At 36.5% G+C, this 21037-nt stretch overlaps 1 protein-coding gene across 3 annotated transcripts in view; it reads left to right on the top strand.

The window, feature by feature from the left end:
- C1GALT1 (core 1 synthase, glycoprotein-N-acetylgalactosamine 3-beta-galactosyltransferase 1) overlaps positions 1-19746 on the top strand; it is a 48493-nt gene extending 28747 nt beyond the window's left edge. For all 3 annotated transcript variants that reach the window (XM_010839729.1, XM_010839731.1, XM_010839730.1), the window contains exons 2-4: positions 3342-3578; positions 7230-7897; positions 14743-19746. In XM_010839729.1, coding sequence (XP_010838031.1) covers positions 3342-3578; positions 7230-7897; positions 14743-14961 — 1124 coding nt within the window. In that variant the 3' untranslated portion in view covers positions 14962-19746. The remainder of the gene's footprint in view (positions 1-3341; positions 3579-7229; positions 7898-14742) is intronic.
- Positions 19747-21037: the final 1291 nt, after the last annotated feature.

Here is a 21037-nt window from a genome sequence, read left to right as displayed (position 1 = left end):
TATGGTTCACCCTTCCTTCTTACAATTCTGAATTTTCATCTAAAATTCTTTTCTTTCTGCCTGAAGTACTCCTTTTAGTATTTCTTTTAAGAATAAAGCTGATTTTTGTTTTTTAATCTTTTTCAGGTTTATTTTTGAAGGCTATTTTTGCTAGATATAGAATGCTTTCTTTGTCTTTGATTTTTGGCAGTTTTGCTGTGGTTTATCTTGGTATCATTTTCTTTGTAGGGGGGTGTGTGTGTGTGTGTGTGTGTGTGTGTGTGTGTTTTATGGAGCCTCCTGAATCTGAGAGTTGGTAGTCTTTTGTCTGTTTTGGGAAATGTTCAGTCATTTGTTCTTCACATGCTCTTTCTCATCAATCAGTTATCTTTTTTTCTTCAAAGATCCCAGTTAACACATATGTTAGACCTTTTTACTCTGTTTCTTATGTTTCTTTTGCTCAGTTCTTTACTGACCATCTTTGTCTCTTTTTGTACTTTAGTCTGTGTAATTTCTTCTGACCTGGCTTTCAACTTATTCATTTTTCTCTTTATCTGTGTTTTTTCTATACCTTATATCTTTGTCTTGTCATTTAACTTATTGACTAACTAAAAGTTATTAGTAGGAAAATCTCTTACCTAAGTCTCCTGTGGGTCTGTTTCTATTTCCTACTATTTTCTGTCTTCATTCAAGGTTTTAAAAATTTATAAAAATTTATCACTATAAAAAATTATAGTGATAATTTGAAGTTCTCCATGATTTTTTACTTCTCCAGAAGACTTTTATGTTTTGCAGTTAGGCTAGGGCCAGATCACCCTAATCCGTCAGTGGTTAAGATGATTCCAACTTGGCTTCAATCCTGGTGAAAGTTGGCCTAATTTCTGCTCCATCCTTATTCCTAGATTGTGGCTTTTCAGGGTCCAAATAAAAGCCTGGGTGTTTTCCAGAACCTCTTCTCTTAGGCAGATGTTGGGCTCAGTTTTTTCCTTACCTTCTTTGCCTTAGCTCTTCTTTTCTCTGTCAGAGTCAGTGGTTGTCTTGAGGAATGAAGCCACGCTAGATGTCCAGCCCTCCTTTCTTGGCTTCTTTCTATTTCCAGATCTTGCCTCCCCCAGCCCCCTGCAATTCTCATGGCCTTGATATCTTAGCACTGTCAGCAGATTTATATCTTTTTACATTTTGTTCAGTTTTGCTGGTTGTACTTAGGTTTAGTTTTTAAAAACCTAGCTGTTCTGGAAATATAACCACATGAAGTTGTTTGTTGTTCCAGTGGTGATCATTGGTTTGTTTATTTTATAAAATATTTCAAAACAATTTTTATTTTGATGGTCATATTTCCCAGACCCCTGCCTTCACTACACACGTCCATTGTCCTGTGCTGTTAGTGGGGAGTGGGTAAAGAGTCTGAAAAACGCAGTGGAAAGAGCGCTGACTTTTTAAGCAGACAGACTTGGGTTCAAGTCATAGCTTTTATCGATTGTGTCAGCCTGTGCGAGTTAGGTTTTTAAATGTTTCTGTTTTCTTTTTTTAACGTTACTTATTCATTTTATGGCTGTTCTGGGCCTTTGTTGCTGCGTGAGGGCTTTCTCTAGTTGTGTTGAGTGGGGTCTCCTTTCTCGTTGTGGTGCATGGACTTCTCGTGGTGGTGGCTTCTCTTGTTGCAGAGCACAAACGCTGGGGTGTGCATGCTCCGGTACTTGCTGCACATAGGCTCACTCAGTAGGTGTGGTGTGCAGGCTTCAGCAGCTGTGGCCCCTGGGCTTAGATGCCTTGAGGCATGTGGAATCTTCCCAGACCAGGCGTGGAACTTGTGTCCTCTGCATTAGCAGGCAGATTCTTAACCACCGGACCACCAGGGAAGTCCCAAATTTCTGTTCCTGTTCTCTTGTCTGCACAGTGGTCACAGTGAGAATGAAGAGTGAAATTAAAACTTTTTTCAAGTGGAATGAAGTGTGGACTGCATCTGGCATGTGGTCGATGCTTAGCAAACATTTAAAAATATTATCTTGGGGAGTTGGAAACTATAGATTTAGGACTGTTGTCATAGGAATTTAAAAGTTCAACATGTAGTGATTATTAGCAAACCCTTAAAATGGACCCGTTTGGTTGTCAGGCAGTTCAGCAAGCATTTATCCAGCAGCCACTGTTCCAGGCACCCTCCTTAATCCTAGTGATATGTGGAAGCTGTTCAGGGTCTTGCAGTCCAGTGGGATAACAGTGAACACCCTCAGCAGTGAGCAGAGGGCAGCCGCATCCAGCGTTGCAGTGAACCCCAGGCATTGGGGCACAGGGGTTGGCAACCTTTGTCTTTAAAGGGCTAGATGAGGCTTTGTGGGATGAACTGCCGCTGCTGCCGCTACTCAGCTTTGCTGTTATAGAGCAGAAGCAGCCGTTCTCCAGATTGGGCCTGGGTATGTTCCAGTTAAACTTCATTTACAAAATCAGGTGGCAGATAGGTTTGGCCTGAAGGTCCTGAAACAGTGCTGACTCTAGCCTTCACAAGCTAAGACTGTTTCTTATATTTTTAAAGGTGGTTTAAAAAGGAAGAAAGATAATATACAAAAGACCATCTGTGGTCCACAAATCCTTAAGTATTTTATTTCTTATTCTTTATAGAAAAAAATTGCTGACCCCTTATTAGAGTACATAGAGGAAAAAAGTATATATAAGTACTTTGATAGCAAAGAAAGAAAAAGAATGTGGCAGTCTGGCTTGGATCCATGGAGGATCTTGGTGAGAAGAATAGATAATTCTGTGTGCAAATAGAGACATATTTACCTGTGTCCCCCGCAACAATGATCCTCCTAGTAGCTACTCATTTATTTTATCGAACTGTCCATAATGTGTGTTTCAGCAGCAAATAGAGGGATGAAAGTTAAATACTCTTAGAAATGTTCTCCTTGTAAAGGAATTATCATTCCAAGATCAGGAAGATCTCCTGGAGAAGGAAATGGCAATCCACTCTAGTATCCTTGCCTGAGAAATGCTATGAACAGAGGAGCCTGGTGGGTTACAGTTCTGCTGCTGCTAAGTCACTTCAGTCGTGTCCAACTTTTGCGACCCATGGACTGTAGCCCGCCAGCCTCCTCTGTCCATGGGATTCTCCAGGCAAGAACTCTGAAGTGAATTGTCATGCCCTCCTCAGGGGATCTTCCCGATGCAGGGATCAAACCTGCATCTCTTCTGTCTCCTGCATCGGCAGGCAGGTTCTTTACCACCAGCGCCACCACAGTCCATAGGGTTGCAAAGCATTAGATGTGCCTTAGCAATTAAAACAATAACATCAGTAACATAGCTAACAGTTACCAGTCCTCTTGGTATGTGTATTACTTTATAACACCGTAATAATTTGTTTCTTACAGAGATACATTTTCGGGAAATGGCCTCTAAATCTTGGCTGAATATTTTAACCTTCCTTTGTGGATCAGCAGTCGGATTTGTTTTATGCTCTCAGCTACTTAGTATTTTGTTCGAAGAACAGAAGGACATCCAGCCTAGTATTCTTCATAATGATCCTCACGCTAGGCATTCAGATGACAATGAACAGAATCATCTAGAAGGACAGATGAACTTCGATGCAGATGCCAGCCAACATAAAGGTGTGGTTTACTGTATTAAGGAGTAAATAGAAACTGTATTTTTCAATATGTTTAAGTGTTGAGAGAATTAGAAAAAGTTGCTTACATGAATCTTGTTATATCACTGTATCTTTTGATGGAAATGAGCTTAACTCCAGATATTAAATGACAATTCTTGGTTTGCCTCAGGAGAAAGAAATTACTAAAACCCAGATTTATTTAGGATGTAAGATATTAATTTTGAATTTATTTTTAAATAGTTCAGAAAATATAACTTGGAGAAAAGCAAAACTTTCAGATTAGATTTAGTTCTAAAACTTTTAATTTTGTTTTCATGGTTCATATCTGTGTCTGGTTTTTTCTGTTACCTTGTTTTAGTCTTGTTTTTTGCTTAGTGTCGTTTTCCTAGAGAAACTCAAGAGGTATATATAAATTTCGATTTACTGTTTATCAGTGTCTGACATAACTAGTCTTTTCTCCTTTTGAGAGGCATAAAACTGTTAGGGAAGTAGAAACCAGGCGTGTGTTACATCGATATGACGTGACTTCACTTTCCCCTGGTCCTCTGCCTCCGACCAGGTGTTCCCAACCGTGTCCTCTCCATGCCCCTTGAATGCTGCTTTGCTCTCAGCCTCTGTTCTTTGGCTCTTTCTTTGCCTGTGTGATGTAATCAGTCCTCATAATTTTAGTTTCCATCTGTTCCTTGCTGTCTTTCCCTTAACCTAGTTCCAGACAGTATGAGAAGGCATTCACAATTCAAAGGTCTCTGCAAATGGTGATTTATTTGACAGAAAATACAGTAGCTTGAAAAAAAGGTTGGAATTCTGGGATGCAACAGGGTCCCACATTAAGGGGTGTTTGTCTTATCTTTTTGGCAGTAAATTGCTTCTTTCCTACCTCTCAATCTAAGGTTGAGGTTGAGGTACACATCCTGGTTATCTTATAAACTAGCAAGTACATGCATACGATGACAAAGTGTCATGTGTGTGAGTGATTCTATGACAGTGGTTCATCTCTGAGCAGCTGTGTTCTTACCATAGAGCAGTTTGATGGCTGTGCACTGGCTATGCACCGTTGCTCTAGGCTCTAGTTGTTCAGTGGGAGCCAGGCTTCTCTACTGGTAGGCTGTTCTAGATCAGCCTCACTGCAGGCACATAAATTAGGACCTACTTGTCCTACTTGATGGTCTGCAAAATGTAGGTATGCTAAAGGTTTCTCACAGACTTAACATGTAAATCATACTCCTTCCTTTCCTTTACAATCCTAAAATGTTTTCTTCCTCCTATTTTTATATAACTCACTACTTTCTGCCTCAGTCATGGTAGGTGCTTTCCTCTGCTTACCAATTAATCCTGTTTCTCATAAATGTTGACAGTCTACTTCTTTGCCATTTTTTAGGTTACTTCTCTCAGTCTGTAGCATTCTTCCCCTAAATCAGACCTTCAGCTATATCCATGTGCTTGCACTCAACCAAACTTCACCGTGTCCTTTGTCCTTTCTTCTGCTGAATTTCATTTAAAGACCTAATTTCTGCATTGTCTCTTATTTTTCCTGATAGTGCTTTATATCCCCTTCTTCTCTGTTCTAGCCAACTTCCCATTCACTATTCTGTAGTCTTTATCAGCCATTACTTTACCCCTCAGTTCATTGAAACCTTTACACATACCTCTGTTACAGCATCTCTTAATATACAGCGAGTATTGGTTTGCATGCCAAGTTCCCATGCTGGAATGAATTCTCCTGTGGCAAAATATGTGTTTTATTCATCTTTTTATCTCCTTTACCAGCGCATGCCCATCACAGAGTAATGAACGAATGAGTAATTGAAAGAATGAGAAACACTGTCTACCAGATTGCAACTGTAGGGAGAAGGATGTCTTGCTCTATGTGAAACATATTAAGGATTTCTGCTCCCACCACAGTCCTTCCCGCCCAGGATTTGGCATATATGTACAACTAGGAGATTGAACCCCTCCTCTGTATGAAAATATGAATGCTCTCTGCCTGAAAAGAGGGCAGTTTTGTCTGGTTTTGGATTGCAAATTCTTGATATTCAGAGGGACAATTAGAATATTTTCATGCCCTTCCGAGCATTTCCCTCTACTCGCTCTCAGTCAGTTAACTAGAAATGTATGCCTCCAGTTGTTAATTTTTCACAGGACTGAGCTTTTGTAACTGATTGACCTTAACTTCAAGGACATTTCCTCAGCTTGCTGCCTAGAGCGTTGCTACACAAAGTGCAATTTTGTAGAGTCATGCTGGTCTACAACTAGAAAAGTATGGACGTCAGAATTAAACAGTTAGGAACTTTTATGGTAATTGGATAATAATTTTGTGTAAATCTAAACATAAAAACTTAGGGCTTGTGTTTTTGTATTCATTTTTGAAATTTTATTTTATTATTCATTTTTGGCATGTTGCAAAAGTATAGGTCTCTGCTGCTGCTGCTGCTGCTAAGTCGCTTCAGTCGTGTCCGACTCTGTGCGACCCCATAGACGGCAGCCCACCAGGCTTCCCTTCCCTGGGATTCTCCAGGCAAGAACACTGGAGTGGGTTGCCATTTCCTTCTCCAGTGCATGAAAGTGAAAAGTGAAAGTGAAGTGGCTCAGTCGTGTCCGACTGCTAGCGACCCCATGGACTGCAGCCTACCAGGCTCCTTTGTCCATGGGATTTTCCAGGCAAGAGTACTGGAGTGGGGTGCCATTGCCTTCTCCGATAAGTCTCTAACTACTGGAAATAAAAATTGATCCTTCACCAAGCACTGATCCGGAATCTCATAGTTGGAGTCTTTCTCTGGAGCAGTGTTACTCAAAATGTAGTCCTGGCCCAACAGCCTGTAAATTGTGTGTTAACCTGTCTGCATCCTGATTAGAAGCTTGCACCAGAAAGTAACTCAGTTAAGCTTACTGCTTAGTTAAATGGACTTTTTGGTAGAGTGTAGCAAGACTTCCTTGATGAAAGAAGTAAGGTGTTGCTTCACTTCTTTAATTGTTTGTTTTATTTTTGGCTGTGCTGGGTCTTCATTGCTGCGCATGGGCTTTCTCTAGTTGTGGCTCATGGGCTTAGTTGCCCTGAGGGATGTGGCATCTTCCTGGAGCACGGATTGAACCCATGTCCCCTGCATTGGCAGGCGGATTCTTGTCCTCTGCACCACCAGGGAAGCCCAATGTATTGCTTTATATTTTGGCATAAGCTCCCTGTTTCTTTGCAAACCAATACTATGAAAAACACTGCTCTTGACAATCTTGGAAATACTACCTCTGCTTGTTCTTCTGTTCTGTTTCTGGTGGATTTGCCCTTTGGAATGAGGTATGTTACTATAAGAAATGATCTCAGCTTTGCATTAACTCATCTTTTTCAAACTGGGGTAATCATGAAAATCTTTTTAAAACCACCTCAGGGTACTTGTAGAAATGCATAACACAAGATGTGGACTCCAAGATGAACTGCCGCTTCATTAGTCCGTGTTTCCTGCCCTTTGGAAGCTTATTCAGAGCAGTGAAAAATTCCTGTCAATGTTGTGTTTCTTTCAGCTCAATCACTAACAGTAGAGAGGTATATAGAAGCGGGAGGGGAGTCTTTTGAAATTATTCAAGAAAATGTCTTCTTTGGTATAATTTATTTTGAATTTACAACTATGTAAATTAACTTTAAGCAATTTTTGTTTAATAGATGAGAACACTGACATCGCTGATAAGCTCTATCAGAAGGTTAAAATTCTTTGCTGGGTAATGACAGGGCCTCAAAATCTAGAGAAAAAGGCTAAACATGTCAAAGCCACATGGGCCCAGCGTTGTAATAAAGTGTTGTTTATGAGTTCAGAAGAAAACAAGGACTTCCCTGCTGTGGGATTAAAAACCAGAGAAGGCAGAGACCAACTGTACTGGAAAACAATTAAAGCCTTTCAGTATGTTCATGATCATTATTTAGAAGATGCTGATTGGTTTATGAAAGCAGATGATGATACTTATGTTATACTAGATAACTTGAGATGGCTTCTCTCAAAATACAACCCTGAAGAACCCATTTACTTTGGGAGAAGATTTAAGCCCTATGTAAAGCAGGGCTACATGAGTGGAGGAGCAGGATATGTACTGAGCAAAGAAGCTTTGAAGAGATTTGTTGAAGCATTTAAAACAGACAAATGTACGCACAGTTCCTCAATCGAAGATTTAGCACTGGGGAGATGCATGGAAATTATAAATGTAGAAGCGGGAGATTCCAGAGACACCACTGGAAAAGAAACTTTTCATCCTTTTGTACCAGAACACCACTTAATCAAGGGTTATCTGCCGAGAACCTTTTGGTACTGGAATTATAACTATTATCCTCCTGTAGAGGTAAGTTTAGAAATTTTATTACTGTATAAGTACTTTGACTTTTGTTTATTTAAAAAACTAATAATGTGATGTTCTTTAGTATCAGTAGCCAAGAATCTCCCTTAGTCTTTTTAATATAGAATGGAAGTATAACAGAGCAGATGAGAACAAAGGTGTTGGCAATAGTAATTCCAATAAATATTTGTATTGCTGCATGCCCAGCGCTAAGAAGATAGCAGTAAGTATTGTCAGGTTCCAATTCTTATGAACCTTACATTCTTGATGAGGATGCATACAGTAAACAGACGGACAAGTCCAGTTATAAAACGATTTTAGGAAGTGCAAGTGCCCTGGAGAACAGTGGAGCCAGGTAAGAGGATGGAGAGTGGCCCAGAGTTGGAAGGGATACTTCAGTTTGGGCAAATGAAGAAGGCTTTGCTAAAAGGGTAACTTTTGAACAGAAACCTGAGTGAGGTTAGAAAGCAGGCTATGGGAAGATCTGGGTAAAGAGCCTTCTCATCTTCAGGAACAATGCCTGAAAAGATTTTGAGGTTCACAAAGACCTAGGTTCAAATCCTGCTCTCCCACTTAATAGTTGAATGACCTTGGATGGCCAGAATTTGCCTAACCCCTGAGCCTGAGTTTCCTCATTTGTAAGACGGACCTGATCTACCTGTCTAATCCAGTGGTCGTCACGATACAGGACAGTGTCTGTCATACAGGGAGTACCTGAAGTCTTGGACCTCACTTGATACCTTAGCTTACATTCCTGAGAATTTTATCTAAAATTATTAAATATTTCAAATGCACAGCTAAATATTTGCAGATATACTGTTTTGTACCCACCAACAACTGTGTACGCACACACAACACAACCAGCTTTACCAAATATTAGTCTTTGGCCCCATTTGCTTTAAAATTTTTTTTAAACAAAAAGGTATAGAGATAGGTGAGACCAGTGTCCTCTCCTCAATCCATTTCTCTTAGCTCCTTCCTGAGAATTAACCACTGTAATGAGTTTAGTATTCATCATTACCATGCATGTTTTTATGTTTTTCCTACATGTTTTTGTATTTGTAAATAATACATAGTATGTTGTTTTGCAGGTTTTTAGATAAGTAGAATTGTACCACAGGCATACTTGAACGTATGCTTTTTTCATGCAACATTAAAATTTATCAACATTAATATGTGTATCTGCTTCATTAATTTTAGACTGCTGTATAATAATCTAATACATGAATATACTATAACTTACCCATCCTCCTGCCTGTATATATTTAGTAAGCTATTGTCATTTTTTCACTATATGAGCATTACATCAATGATTGACTGGAGACCAGGAATCACAGAGTCTAGCTTTTAGACTCAATTCTGTTATTGATTAATGTCTTGAGGCAAGTTACTGGTGCTGTTTACCTTTTCTCTGGCCCAGAGGTCCAATAATACACTTTATGGTACTGTTCTCTTCTTTATAAGCCTTTGTTTTCAAATCACCATCTAAAACAGTGGCTCTCAACCAGGGGCTCTTTTTTGCCTCCCAGAGGACATTTGGGAAAATCTAGAGACCTTTTTGATTGTTTACTTAGTGGTTGCTACTGCTGCTAAGTCACTTCAGTCGTGTCTGACTCTGTGCGACCCCATAGACGACAGCCCACCAGGCTCCCCTGTCCCTGGGATTCTCCAGGCAAGAACACTGGAGTGGGTTGCCATTTCCTTCTCCAATGCATGAAAGTGAAAAGTGAAAGTGAAGTCGCTCAGTCGTGTCCGACTCTACTGGCATCTAAAGCGTAGAAATCCACAAGATTGTAAACTTACTAGATGCTGAATATTCCACAGTGCACAGGACAGCCCCTCACAACAGAGAATTATCCAGCCCAAAATGTCAGTAGCACTGAAGTTTCAAACCTTGACTTGAAACATCTGACCTGAGCTTTTAAGTTTTCAGCTTTAAAAAGAAATTTTAAAGCAAATTACTACTTTTTCAGCTCTCAACCACCAGTGTGTTCCTGGTACTTACACAGAAGTAATAGCTAATCCTTAACAGTAAACCTACATTTAACAAGTGACAAAACAGACTCAAGAGAGTCACATAACTTGACTATCCTGATGAGTAGCCTTAGCAGTATTTGCAATCCCTCTCTGATTTTAAAAGCTCTTATTATTTCTATCATGGCCACTGCTGTCTGATTAATCTTATATGTGCTCCCCAAAGGAGTGTAGAGTGTGTTAGAGTAAATATACTTTTGTTGGGATAAATTCCACTTGAATAAACAAACATTTTAAAGTTCAGTTTTATGTAATGAGGTTCTTTGAATCCATATGCTAGCATCTTACTGCTATTATAGATGCAAGAATTTCCTAAACTGTAAAACACATGTATTCCCAAGTCTGACTTTTGATAGTCTGTTTTGGTTTGGTTTTAGTGAGGTACTACTTGGGATGCTTTTTCAGTGCAAAGTTTTCTTAAGCTATCCAGGATTACTTGAGCTCTTCCTGTCTCAATTCTGCACCCCTACCGTACAAAAATATACTTAAACTCAAGAACATTACAAATGCATAATAATGAAAACACCTAAATGCATGTAAGATTTCACTAAGAGTTTTTGATGTTGGATACACATAACAGTAATAGCAAAGGAGCATAATAATTGTTATTATTTTTAACCAGTAAGATATCCACTTTGCCTTTAAAAGTACTGCCAACAGTTCCTACCTGCAAATAAGGTATACCTAATAATATAGTTTATATTAACAAATATTTACAGAGCACATATTTTATTTATTTTTAGTTGTATCATGGCTTTTTTTTTCTTTTGAACTTTTTGTTTTGCATTGGGATATAGCTGATTAACAGTGTTGTGATCATTTCAGGTGAACAGCAAAGGAACTCACCCATACGTGTACATATATCCATTCTCACCCAAACCCTTCTCCCATCCAGGCACATATCTTATTTAAATTGTACTAGCTTTTTAAATGGGTGGGAAATTTTACGTTTATTCTCTAAAAATTTATAAGTTATTTTAAAAACTGTAAAACAGACTTGTAAGTTCCAAAATTGACCCAGCCTAATTTTGCCTCTTCTCTCTCAGGAGGTTCTATATAAACCCAAAGTGAAACCACACTTCTGTTATTATTCATCATTTAATAAATTGTCTTCTCTCTAAGGGAGTTGCTGTTTGCAAAGCTGTCCTGAATCTCATACATACTTGCTTTCTTTCCTTAGTAGTCACTAAAAATACAGTGTGGGAAAGATTTGTCTATAATTCAACATTATAAAGCAGTTATACTCTAGTTTGTTTTTTTTTTTTTTTAAAGAAGCTCCTAAAAAGAAAAAAAAATTTATCTAGCAGGTTAGGGTGTGAAATACTGTAGTTAATCAAAAAGTTATGTTCTTACATTAGTTGTTCAGAACTTTTCATGCTGTTCCCTTTCACACTACCTTCTCACTTAGAAGTGAATCTGTTCCTAGGAATGAAATCTTTTCCCTAGGACTCCAGTCTGTTTCCTAGCAGTAGATTTTTTTTTTTTTTTCACAAGAAAATTTTGAAGTCAGTCTTAATACAGCAGATTTAAAATATAGTGGATTTTCAAATATTAAAAAAACATTCCTCTGTGTGTGAAATTGGAGAAGGCAATGGCACCCCACTCCAGTACTCTTGCCTGGAGAGTCCCATGGACAGAGGAGCCTGGTGGGCTGCAGTCCATGGGGTCGCTAAGAGTCAGACACGACTGAGCGACTTCACTTTCACTTTTCACTTTTCATGCTTTGGAGAAGGAAATGGCAACCCACTCCAGTGTTCTTGCCTGGAGAATCCCAGGGACGGGGGAGCCTGGTGGGCTGCCGTCTATGGGATCGCACAGAGTCGGACATGACTGAAGCAACTTAGCAGCAGCAGCAGCGTGTGTGAAATTGCCTTTTTTATAGGTCAGAAATGATCAAATGTGGTTTTAGCATATTAATTCTTCAGTTTTATTTATATTACCTCTAATCCATTTGAAAATTAGTAGTGTATATGGTTGATGTAGAGAACTCCTGATTTTTCCAAATTGTTAACTAATTATTCCAGTGCCATTTATTAATAGTCTTTTGTTCACTGCTGATTTAAAAATACCTCCATTATCATTCACTATAGCATTACTTACAGTGGGGTCGATATCTGAGGTTTCAGTTCTGTTCCATCGTTCTATTTGGTTTTGGCTCAGTACCATATTGTTTTGAACCTTGTAGCTTTACGAAGTCTTCAAATTATTCATCTAAGACTGTGTCTTTTCTCCTTTATTGCTCCCTCTCTTTTTCTTTTAAATTGTTTTAGCAACTCTCAAATTTTATACTTTTGCATAAACTAATTACTTTAGGAACAGTGGATATCTTTGCCCATTATTTTTTAAATTTCCTTTTAGGTCCCTTAGTAAATTTTCATAGTTTTATTCAAGTAAATCTTTACTTCTTAAATATCTCCTTAGGTTTTTAGAATTTTTGTTACTCTTGTAATTGGTTTCTTTGCTTAACACTTTTAAACTAGTGTGTATATGTATATATGTATGAAAGCTTTTTTTTCCCCTGCTGCTGCTGCTGCTAAGTCACTTCAGTCGTGTCCGACTCTGTGCAACCCCATAGATGGAAGCCCACCAGGCTCCCCCATCCCTGGGATTCTCCAGGCAAGAACACTGGAACATCTTTAAAATCTGGCTCTGTTCCTGGATTTTTTTTTATTTCTGGTGATTTTTCACTCAACTCTGTTGAGTTTTGGGAGTATCCATGCTCTGATGCTGGAAGGGATTGGGGGCAAGAGGAGAAGGGGACGACAGAGGATGAGATGGCTGGATGGCATCATTGACTCGATGGACGTGAGTCTGAGTGAACTCCAGGAGTTGGTGATGCACAGGGAGGCTTGGCATGCTGTGATTCATGGGGTTGCAAAGAGTCGGACATGACTGAGCGACTGATCTGATCTGATCTGATGATCATATGCAAAGAACTAGGTACTTTGTTTCTAAGGATTATATCTTTTATTATATTGCCTTTTATTGCTTATAAATATTAACTAAATAAATAATAAATAAAAAACCGTTATCATTAAGCAGTTATCCTGGCCATCCAGTAAAAAAAAAACAGCACAATGGAGTATAACATTATTACTACAGTAAATCTAAGCAAGATATTATTATAATATTTCAGAGTTATATAAAATTGCTTCCAGAGAGGATCCAGGAATTTAATATTAACCGCTTTTGTTCTAGTCTTTAGTTTACTATGCATTGGCCACTATAGTAGCCACTAACCACATATGACTGTTGAGCATTTGGAGTATGACTACTGAAATTTAGATGTGCCCAGTAATAGAAGTCATACTTGATTTCAAGGACTTAGCACAAATAAAAAGAATGATTTCATCAATAATTTAGAAAATATTGATCACCTATCTAAATATTAAAATAATATAGATTTATTCAGTTAAAACATAAATTTATTTCACCTATTTCTTTCTACTTTTTAAGTATGACTGCTGCATTTTTTGGTCACATATATCTACTGAATAGAGCTGGTTTGATAATCACAAGTTGACTTATCTGTTTACTTTTCATATTTATTTCTACTTTTAAATTCCCTAAGAATGCAAAAAGTAGACACCAGATAATTTTTCAGTGTCTACATGTTGGTCCAAGAAACCCATCTATTCAGTGTTTGTTTCAAAGGAGTTTAGAGAAAAGGCCAGAGAAAATACAGTGGATAATTTCTTAATATTTTTACTGCATTGTAAGCTGCATACTTCCAAACATGAATTATTAAATGTTTGATTTAATGGATCACTATGAATCTTCTCTGGGAACTTGCCTGACTGTTTTTCTCCGTGAGTCATTGCAAAGATGGTAGATGGTCTTAAGTTTTTTTGGAGTTATCTGAGTGAAACAGTCTCCAGATGCCAGTTTTGACCCCAGAATGACCTTGTGACTGACTACTTAATTCTGGGACCAGTTTTTTAAATTCTGTTTTATTCTTTTTTTATTCTTTCCTGCTTTTGTATTTTTGTTGTTATTTTGTTTCTGTCTTCTTTGATTTAACTGCTCTCATGCCAGCTCAGAAATCTATGAGAATTATATAACTGAACAAAAGTTTAACTGAAGGCCACCTGAATGTGATTATTCTGACAGTGTAAGCTAACATTTATTGAGTATTTACTACAGGTAAAGCATGGTACCAGCCATTTTATACACATTGTCTCCTTTAAGTAACATCTTTTTTTGCACCTCGGGAAATTGAAGCTTATAGAGATTAAGTAACTTGCCCCAGATTATACACTAGTAGGCAAAATATGGGCTCAAACCTAGCACTTCTTCTTAGCACTTCTTCTCTTAAATACCAGATTGTTTGGGTTAATGTATCAATGAAGTTTTAGCTTGCAGATACATTATGGGCAAGGCTTTGTAGTCACTGAATGTTCTAAAGGTATCTTTCTGAGGCTGAGCCAAGCAAAAATTTATAATGAGAAAATTATGAAGAGAAGGCAAAACTTGGGAGAAATAGAACTTTGTCCTTTGTATAGCTGACTCTTTCATTTGAAGACTCACGGTTTTCTAGGTTTGGTTTTTTTGGAGGGACGCTAATCTATAGGGTACGAGAGAATTTTATTTCAGTTAGATATACTTCAGCAATTTCATGTTTGATTTTACATTGTTGGGAACTCTGAAAACGCTTGATTTCTTTCACGGGTCTAATAAAGCATGTGGCTCTGCTTTAGTTTGCCAGCTTTAATGCTTTGATTCTGTTAAAACTAGTGTTTCCTTTTTTATCCACATGTTAATATTGTACATAATAATATGCCATTTATTAATAATGCCTGTTTCTGCTACTTTTTTAGGGTCCTGGTTGCTGTTCCGATCTTGCAGTTTCTTTTCACTATGTTGATCCTACAACTATGTATGAGTTAGAATACCTCGTTTATCATCTTCGTCCGTATGGTTATTTATACAGATATCAACCTGCCTTACCTGAGAAGATGCTAAAGGAAGTAAGTCAGATATACAAAAATGAAGACACAAACGTAAATCAGGAGCCCTTGAAAGAAAAACATAAATGAACAGAGGTAAAATGCCTAGCATTGCACTGAAGAAGAACCTCTCCATTTCTGATCGAGAACACTGGAACCCCAGTGAGGAATTCTTTCCAAGTGAACGTTCCATGTTAGAAACCTTTCGTATGAATGACTGTAAACTGAAGCTTTAAGTGTGCTGTGAAGTCTGTTAAAATGTGTTTTGATACAGTAATATATATATGTATAAGAAAAACTTGTGTTTTTAAAATGGTGGCCAGGCAGAGGGACTAGAAGAGAGATTCGTTGCCTATTCCTGACCACATGTATTACTTTCACTGGGAAATTAAAAGTTAAATTTGCTAAAACTACACTGCACCATGTTAGTAACTCACACACGATGCTAAACAGATCTGCCTTAAAGAAAATTTAGAAGGAAATATTGTTGCTCAGTGTTGTCTGTAGACTCAGAACATGAGTTTATATTCGCAGTATGGTATAAATGAACCAACCACCCCTGACACACACACGTACAGTTTTTGTCTAATGAAAATTTGCTGTGACTATTTATAATTGGTAGTATTTCTTCCAGAAGAAGGTAGAATAAGAATGGCACTTGTCCTTAAGTGCATTAATAAAACCACATTTTGAAATTATCATGGGCCTTGACTGTATTATATACTTCATTCTAATTAATAGTTAATCTTCTGCGGAGTCCCGTTGCCTCTTTTCTAAACGTGCTTAACCATTCTCAAATGCCATTCTCAACTATTAATATTTATTTACTGAAAGCATTAATAGCATTCTATAAACATGCATTTTAAAATATTTTATTCCTAGTTTTACCCGTTGTTAATTATGGGTAACTAATGAATAGTAAATTTAATGCTATTTGGAGATGCATTTCTTATAATAGTGCTATTCTCAGGAATCACTAAGTAACATTTTTAATTGATTATTTAAAACTTTGTCCAACTACATAATTATAGTTCCTTTCTTTCTCATTCTGTTGAGAGATGAGAACTTGTTTGTGCCTTGCATAACTTGTTTAAAGCAGAGATTTGAGATTCATTTTTCGGTTCTGAGGTGGCTGTTAGTTACACTGGCTAAGTAATTTGTAGGATTTTGAACAGAGTTAATTAAAAACATTAAAAAATGCAGAATGCTTAAACAAACTGAAATGTGTCAAATATTAAAAGACCAAATGCTTAATTTATGAATAACACCGAATTTTGATGCTGACTTCTTTGAGGATGATTGTTTTTGTCAGTGGACAGTTGGAATAGAGCAGAATACCCGTTCAAGACTGTCATCAAAAACACATAAATGTTTCATTCTAATTTTAACCCTCTATTTCATCTAACCCTCTATTTAAAGAATTTCTGGAAGGAAAGAAAATGTTAAATTTTAGTTGTTTTTAGCAAGTATCATCTGAGTGTATCATAACAGAATACACCTTCTATATGATTATCTTAAATGTTACAAATAATTTACATTTCTCTTATGTTTTATCATAATGCTAATTTTATGTGGCTGTCATGCCATTGATTCTGCTGCTTAGCTACATGGTTTATATTTATTGTGCCAAAATATGTCAAAACCAAGACCTCTTTGTGTTGTGTATTTGAGAGGATGTTCATCCTAGTGGCTAATGATGGCATTACTCTGTCAACATAGTGAAAACTTACCCTAGTTTTTACCTATTAAATTGTTTTTTGTTATTTTCTTGGTGATATCAGCTGCCAGACTTTCAAGGCTTTCTATTCTTTGAGCAACTCTTTACCTTGGTATGAATATGAATTTACTTGCAGTCCATATACGCTACTTTTCTGTACTAGAATTATAAATTGTTTACCATAAACATCCAAAAACCTTAAAATTGACTCATGTGAAATCAGCATTATGATGAATCCTGAGGTCTGGAGTCGGACCACCTGGGTTTAAATTCTTGTTCCGTCACTGGTTTTGTAGCCTTGAGCAATTAACTTAATCTTAACTCTGTGCCTCAATTTCCTCATCTGTAGACTAGGGACAGGACAGGAATACTACCTACCTCACAGGACTTTTATGAGGATTAAATGAGTGACTATGTGTATGGGTTTTAAGAACACTGTTTGTCCCAGTGTATGGAGTGCTAAGTGTAAAGTTTTTTTTTATTATTCTTTACCTTGGAGTGTATTTATTTTACATGAGTGAGAAATCTGCTTTAATGAAATCAGATATCAAAGGAAATATTTCATACATTTCTTATAATAAGTAATAGCTAGTTTTTATTTGATGCCTACTATACACCAGGTAATGTGCTTAGATACTCTGTGTTAATCCTCACAAATTGGGGGTTACTCCCATATTATAGATGAGAAAACTGAGGCTCAGAGAACTACAGTCATTTTTCCACTGTCAGAAAGTTAGTAAGTAACAGAGCTAAGGTTTATATTCAGAGCCTGTGTGTTCTTTGCACCCTGTCAGCCTTGAGGTTAATCATGTAACATTACTTCCATTTTTACTTAATGACATGTGACATCTGATACATTGGCCAGTAGTTGTCAAATTAACCAGCCAAATTGTCATAATGATTCTTTAAATTGTGGTTCATATACTTTTGCCTGAGAACTTGTTAAAATGGAGGTTTCAAGACCCCAATTCCAGAAATTTTGATTCTTTCTTGGGACCCAGAAGTATGCATTCTCCCAGATTCCCTTGGGCACCGGTTCTCAAAGTGGTCCCAACCCGCAGTGGCAGCATCACCTGGGAACTTGTCAGTAATGCGTCCTGGACCTCACCCCAGACCTGCTGAATTCTGAAACTCTAGTGGTGGAAGCAAATAATTATGTTTAAATAAGCCCTCCAATTCCCCACTAAACCTGGTGGATCATATGCAAATCATCCTTATAACACACTGAGGATTACTTCCCCTTAAGTGTGGTTATCTTTCAAAATTTAGATACAGCATAGTATAATGTAGTTCTGTACTATGGATCTAATATAGAATCACACTATATTAGTAAAAGACTAAGGATAATATAAATATATTTAGTAAGAGACTAAAGATAATATAAAAGGTCAGTGAATCATTCGTTTGACAAAATCCTTTAGCTGCTTCAGGGTGACTAATATCAGGGCCCACAGTAAAATATGAAGTTTAGTAGTTTCATATTAGGGCAGAAAATGTTCAGTAATTACTAGTTAAGTACACATTAATTCATTAAAAGCATACCTAAATGAATGTCATCAAAAATGTCCACAATTAGTGGTAAAAAAAAATTTTCAATAGAGATAGTAAAGTACTATTATATAAAATGCGGAATGTTTTTCTGCTAATTCTATCAAAATTCATCACTTTCAAGGATCAGTCGACTGTCCTGTAGGACGTAGTAAAGCAAAAAACTCTCCAAGTATTTAATAGAGCACATAAATCCAGATTTGATGAGGATAATGACTTACTCTCTTTTAAATGAAGGTTTTTGTCGTCTGGGTAAATGACTTTAGTATGGTCTTAAAACAGGCTTCACTGTCTATTGTTCTTCAATAACAGTATACTTGTATTTCAAGTGGGAAGTTTGTAGATGATACAAAGCAGATTTTTTCCCAGAGTTCAGTTGTTTTCAAATACCTTGAACTTCGAAGGAGTTTCTGTTACATGTAAGAAGATTTGGAAATAAATGACTGACCAGTTTTTAATATTTTTAAAAGTATGGTAATTAAGCATTAAATTTGCTAATTGGTTATTTTCATAATTGTTTTAAGTATTAATTTTTCACTTCCTTGAGCCTGTTATACTGTATTATTACCAGATTGAGGCTTGAAAAATCCCTCATTTGATAGATTAAATGAAATCCACCCTTTTATTCATTTACATTTTCATTTCTTTAGAATATTTTCCTTCTTTAGAATATTGAAAATTTATACTTCTTTGTATTTATTGCCCATCTTTACTTCCTTGATAACTAACTTCCACTTTCTAACTACTAATGCTGCCCTCACAAAATTAATTCAGCTATTCTTAGTGATTAGAGTTTGTATATATCACTTACATAATTTTATACCTATTGATATTGTTTCCCTATGAGATTGGAAGTAAAAATTTGTCTAAGAACAATGCCTGCTGGCTCTCAGGATACTTGACCTACTTAAAAGTCTACAATTTTAAACTAATTTTAGATATTCAATTAAATGAAGTAAAATTATTTTAAATTATTTGGATTCTTCCACTCCCCAACTTCCCTTTTTCTCAAAAAAAAAACCCCTCATTTGCCTCATTTCACTGCTTATTTATAGTAGGCTTCACAGAAGCGTACTTAAGAAATCTGGGGGACAACCTGTGGTTTATGTTGGACTAAATATAACCTCTATTAATTAAAAAGATGGCTTATGTTTATATATTGGAGTTGAAATAGAAATTTTAGTTCAGATTAGAATGAGAAATTTTATAAATTCTATTTAGAGAAACCAACTCTAAAACTAGTTTCACAGTTGAATAGGTCTCTGTTTCAACTCCTTTACCTCTCTAGTTTTTAGTTTATATCAGCAAAGTTTAAATAACTTTACAGGGCCCTGCAGCGATCCATATAAAGTATATTATTAGAGGGGAACTAATCTTACTGCTAAGCAGTGTATTATATTGCCCAGAGAATGTTTGTGTTTTGGAATTTAAAAATTATGTAACATAATAGTATCATGAATGATTTTAAAATGTCTGGTGACTTGCTTATTTTAAGTGATCACCAATAAGTCAGAAAAAATGTATTTTTAAATGTTTTTTAAAGTGCCTTTTGAACATTTTTAAACAATGGATTTAAAAAACTGCATAAAATAAATTACCATTTTAAAGCTGCTTTATCTGATTATTTTTAACTGATGTAAAAGTTGTGGGAGAAACATTGTCTTTAACGGGTAGTTTTGGGGTTATTTTACCAAAAATATTAAGCAGTTTTCCCATCAAAGTTATTCAATTTAAATAGGCTTAAATAATTTTTACTGCAACATGTTATTTTTCTTTAAAGCAACAAAACATTCCACCTCTGATTTTGAATAATCTATATTAAAAAAACAGAAACACCTATGCTTTTGTCCAGGTAAGTGTGTATCTGTGTATGTATGTTTACAGGTATACATATATGTTATAGAAAGAACATATGAAAAGAAAAGATTGCTTTCCTATTTCTTGGTATGCTTTTATCTGTCATGTACACTTGAGAAATTTATTTATTCAGCTAATTATTTAATAATTGTGCCCAGAATATAGTAGAAATACAGAGGTGAACCACATATATAAGGTTTCTGTTCCCATAGGGCCTTAATTCTACAGCGAGGCAATAAACAAGGTAGTAGATGAAGGAACACCATGGTTCAGAGTGGTGTTAGGAAAATGAAACTGTGATATGGTAGAAGAATTTTCTGGGTGTGGGGTCAGGGAACACCTCTGAAGAGGTAATCTTTGAGCTGACCTGAATGACAGACATTTTATATACTTCAAAGATATTTATATCTATGAAATTCTTTGTTCCTCCTATGTAAAAAAATAGTAATAATATTGTTTCCCACCTCTGCTTAATCATGCTTTGGGCATATGTGAAGGCTCACCTCCTTGTCTTTCCTCCTATTCCTGTAGCACTGGAATCATACTCCTTGTAACATTTAGAGTTGAATTTCATTGTTGCTGTCAGATTGTAGAGCAATGGTAAAATCTAGGCAGGAGTTTGAAAGAGAACTAATGATTCAGTTTCTTTCTTCAGTTTTATGCAAGGATATCATCCTTATAACTGTACTGTTCAGTGGACATGTGTTTGAGAGATAAGACTAGAAAGGTATGATTATTTTAATAGTTGAATTTTTTTCTTTAAAGTATTATTTGTTACTTTTTCATACTGGTAAGATTTATGTAGTAATTTTATTTGATGAGATGAAGGTATATGCTTAGAATAATTAGGCATAGAAATGATTTGTTGTTCATAAAAATTAATGTTTGCAACCTACTCACCTGGTTGAATCTTGCTCACTTCTTGCCTTTGAATTTCTGGTTCTTTGAACCTTCCCCTGTTCTTTGCTTCTCTCATCCCATGTCTTTGCTTTTTTCTTTTCCTCCCATTGGTAGCAGTACTTTTGTTTCTTTCAGCCTTTTTTT

Source organism: Bison bison, unplaced genomic scaffold, assembly GCF_000754665.1.
Source record: "Bison bison bison isolate TAMUID 2011002044 unplaced genomic scaffold, Bison_UMD1.0 scf7180017864134, whole genome shotgun sequence".
In the NCBI taxonomy this organism is placed as follows: Eukaryota; Metazoa; Chordata; class Mammalia; order Artiodactyla; family Bovidae; genus Bison; species Bison bison.
The sequence above is the reverse complement of the archived record's forward strand: the minus strand, read 5'-3'. Positions and strand labels throughout refer to the sequence as shown.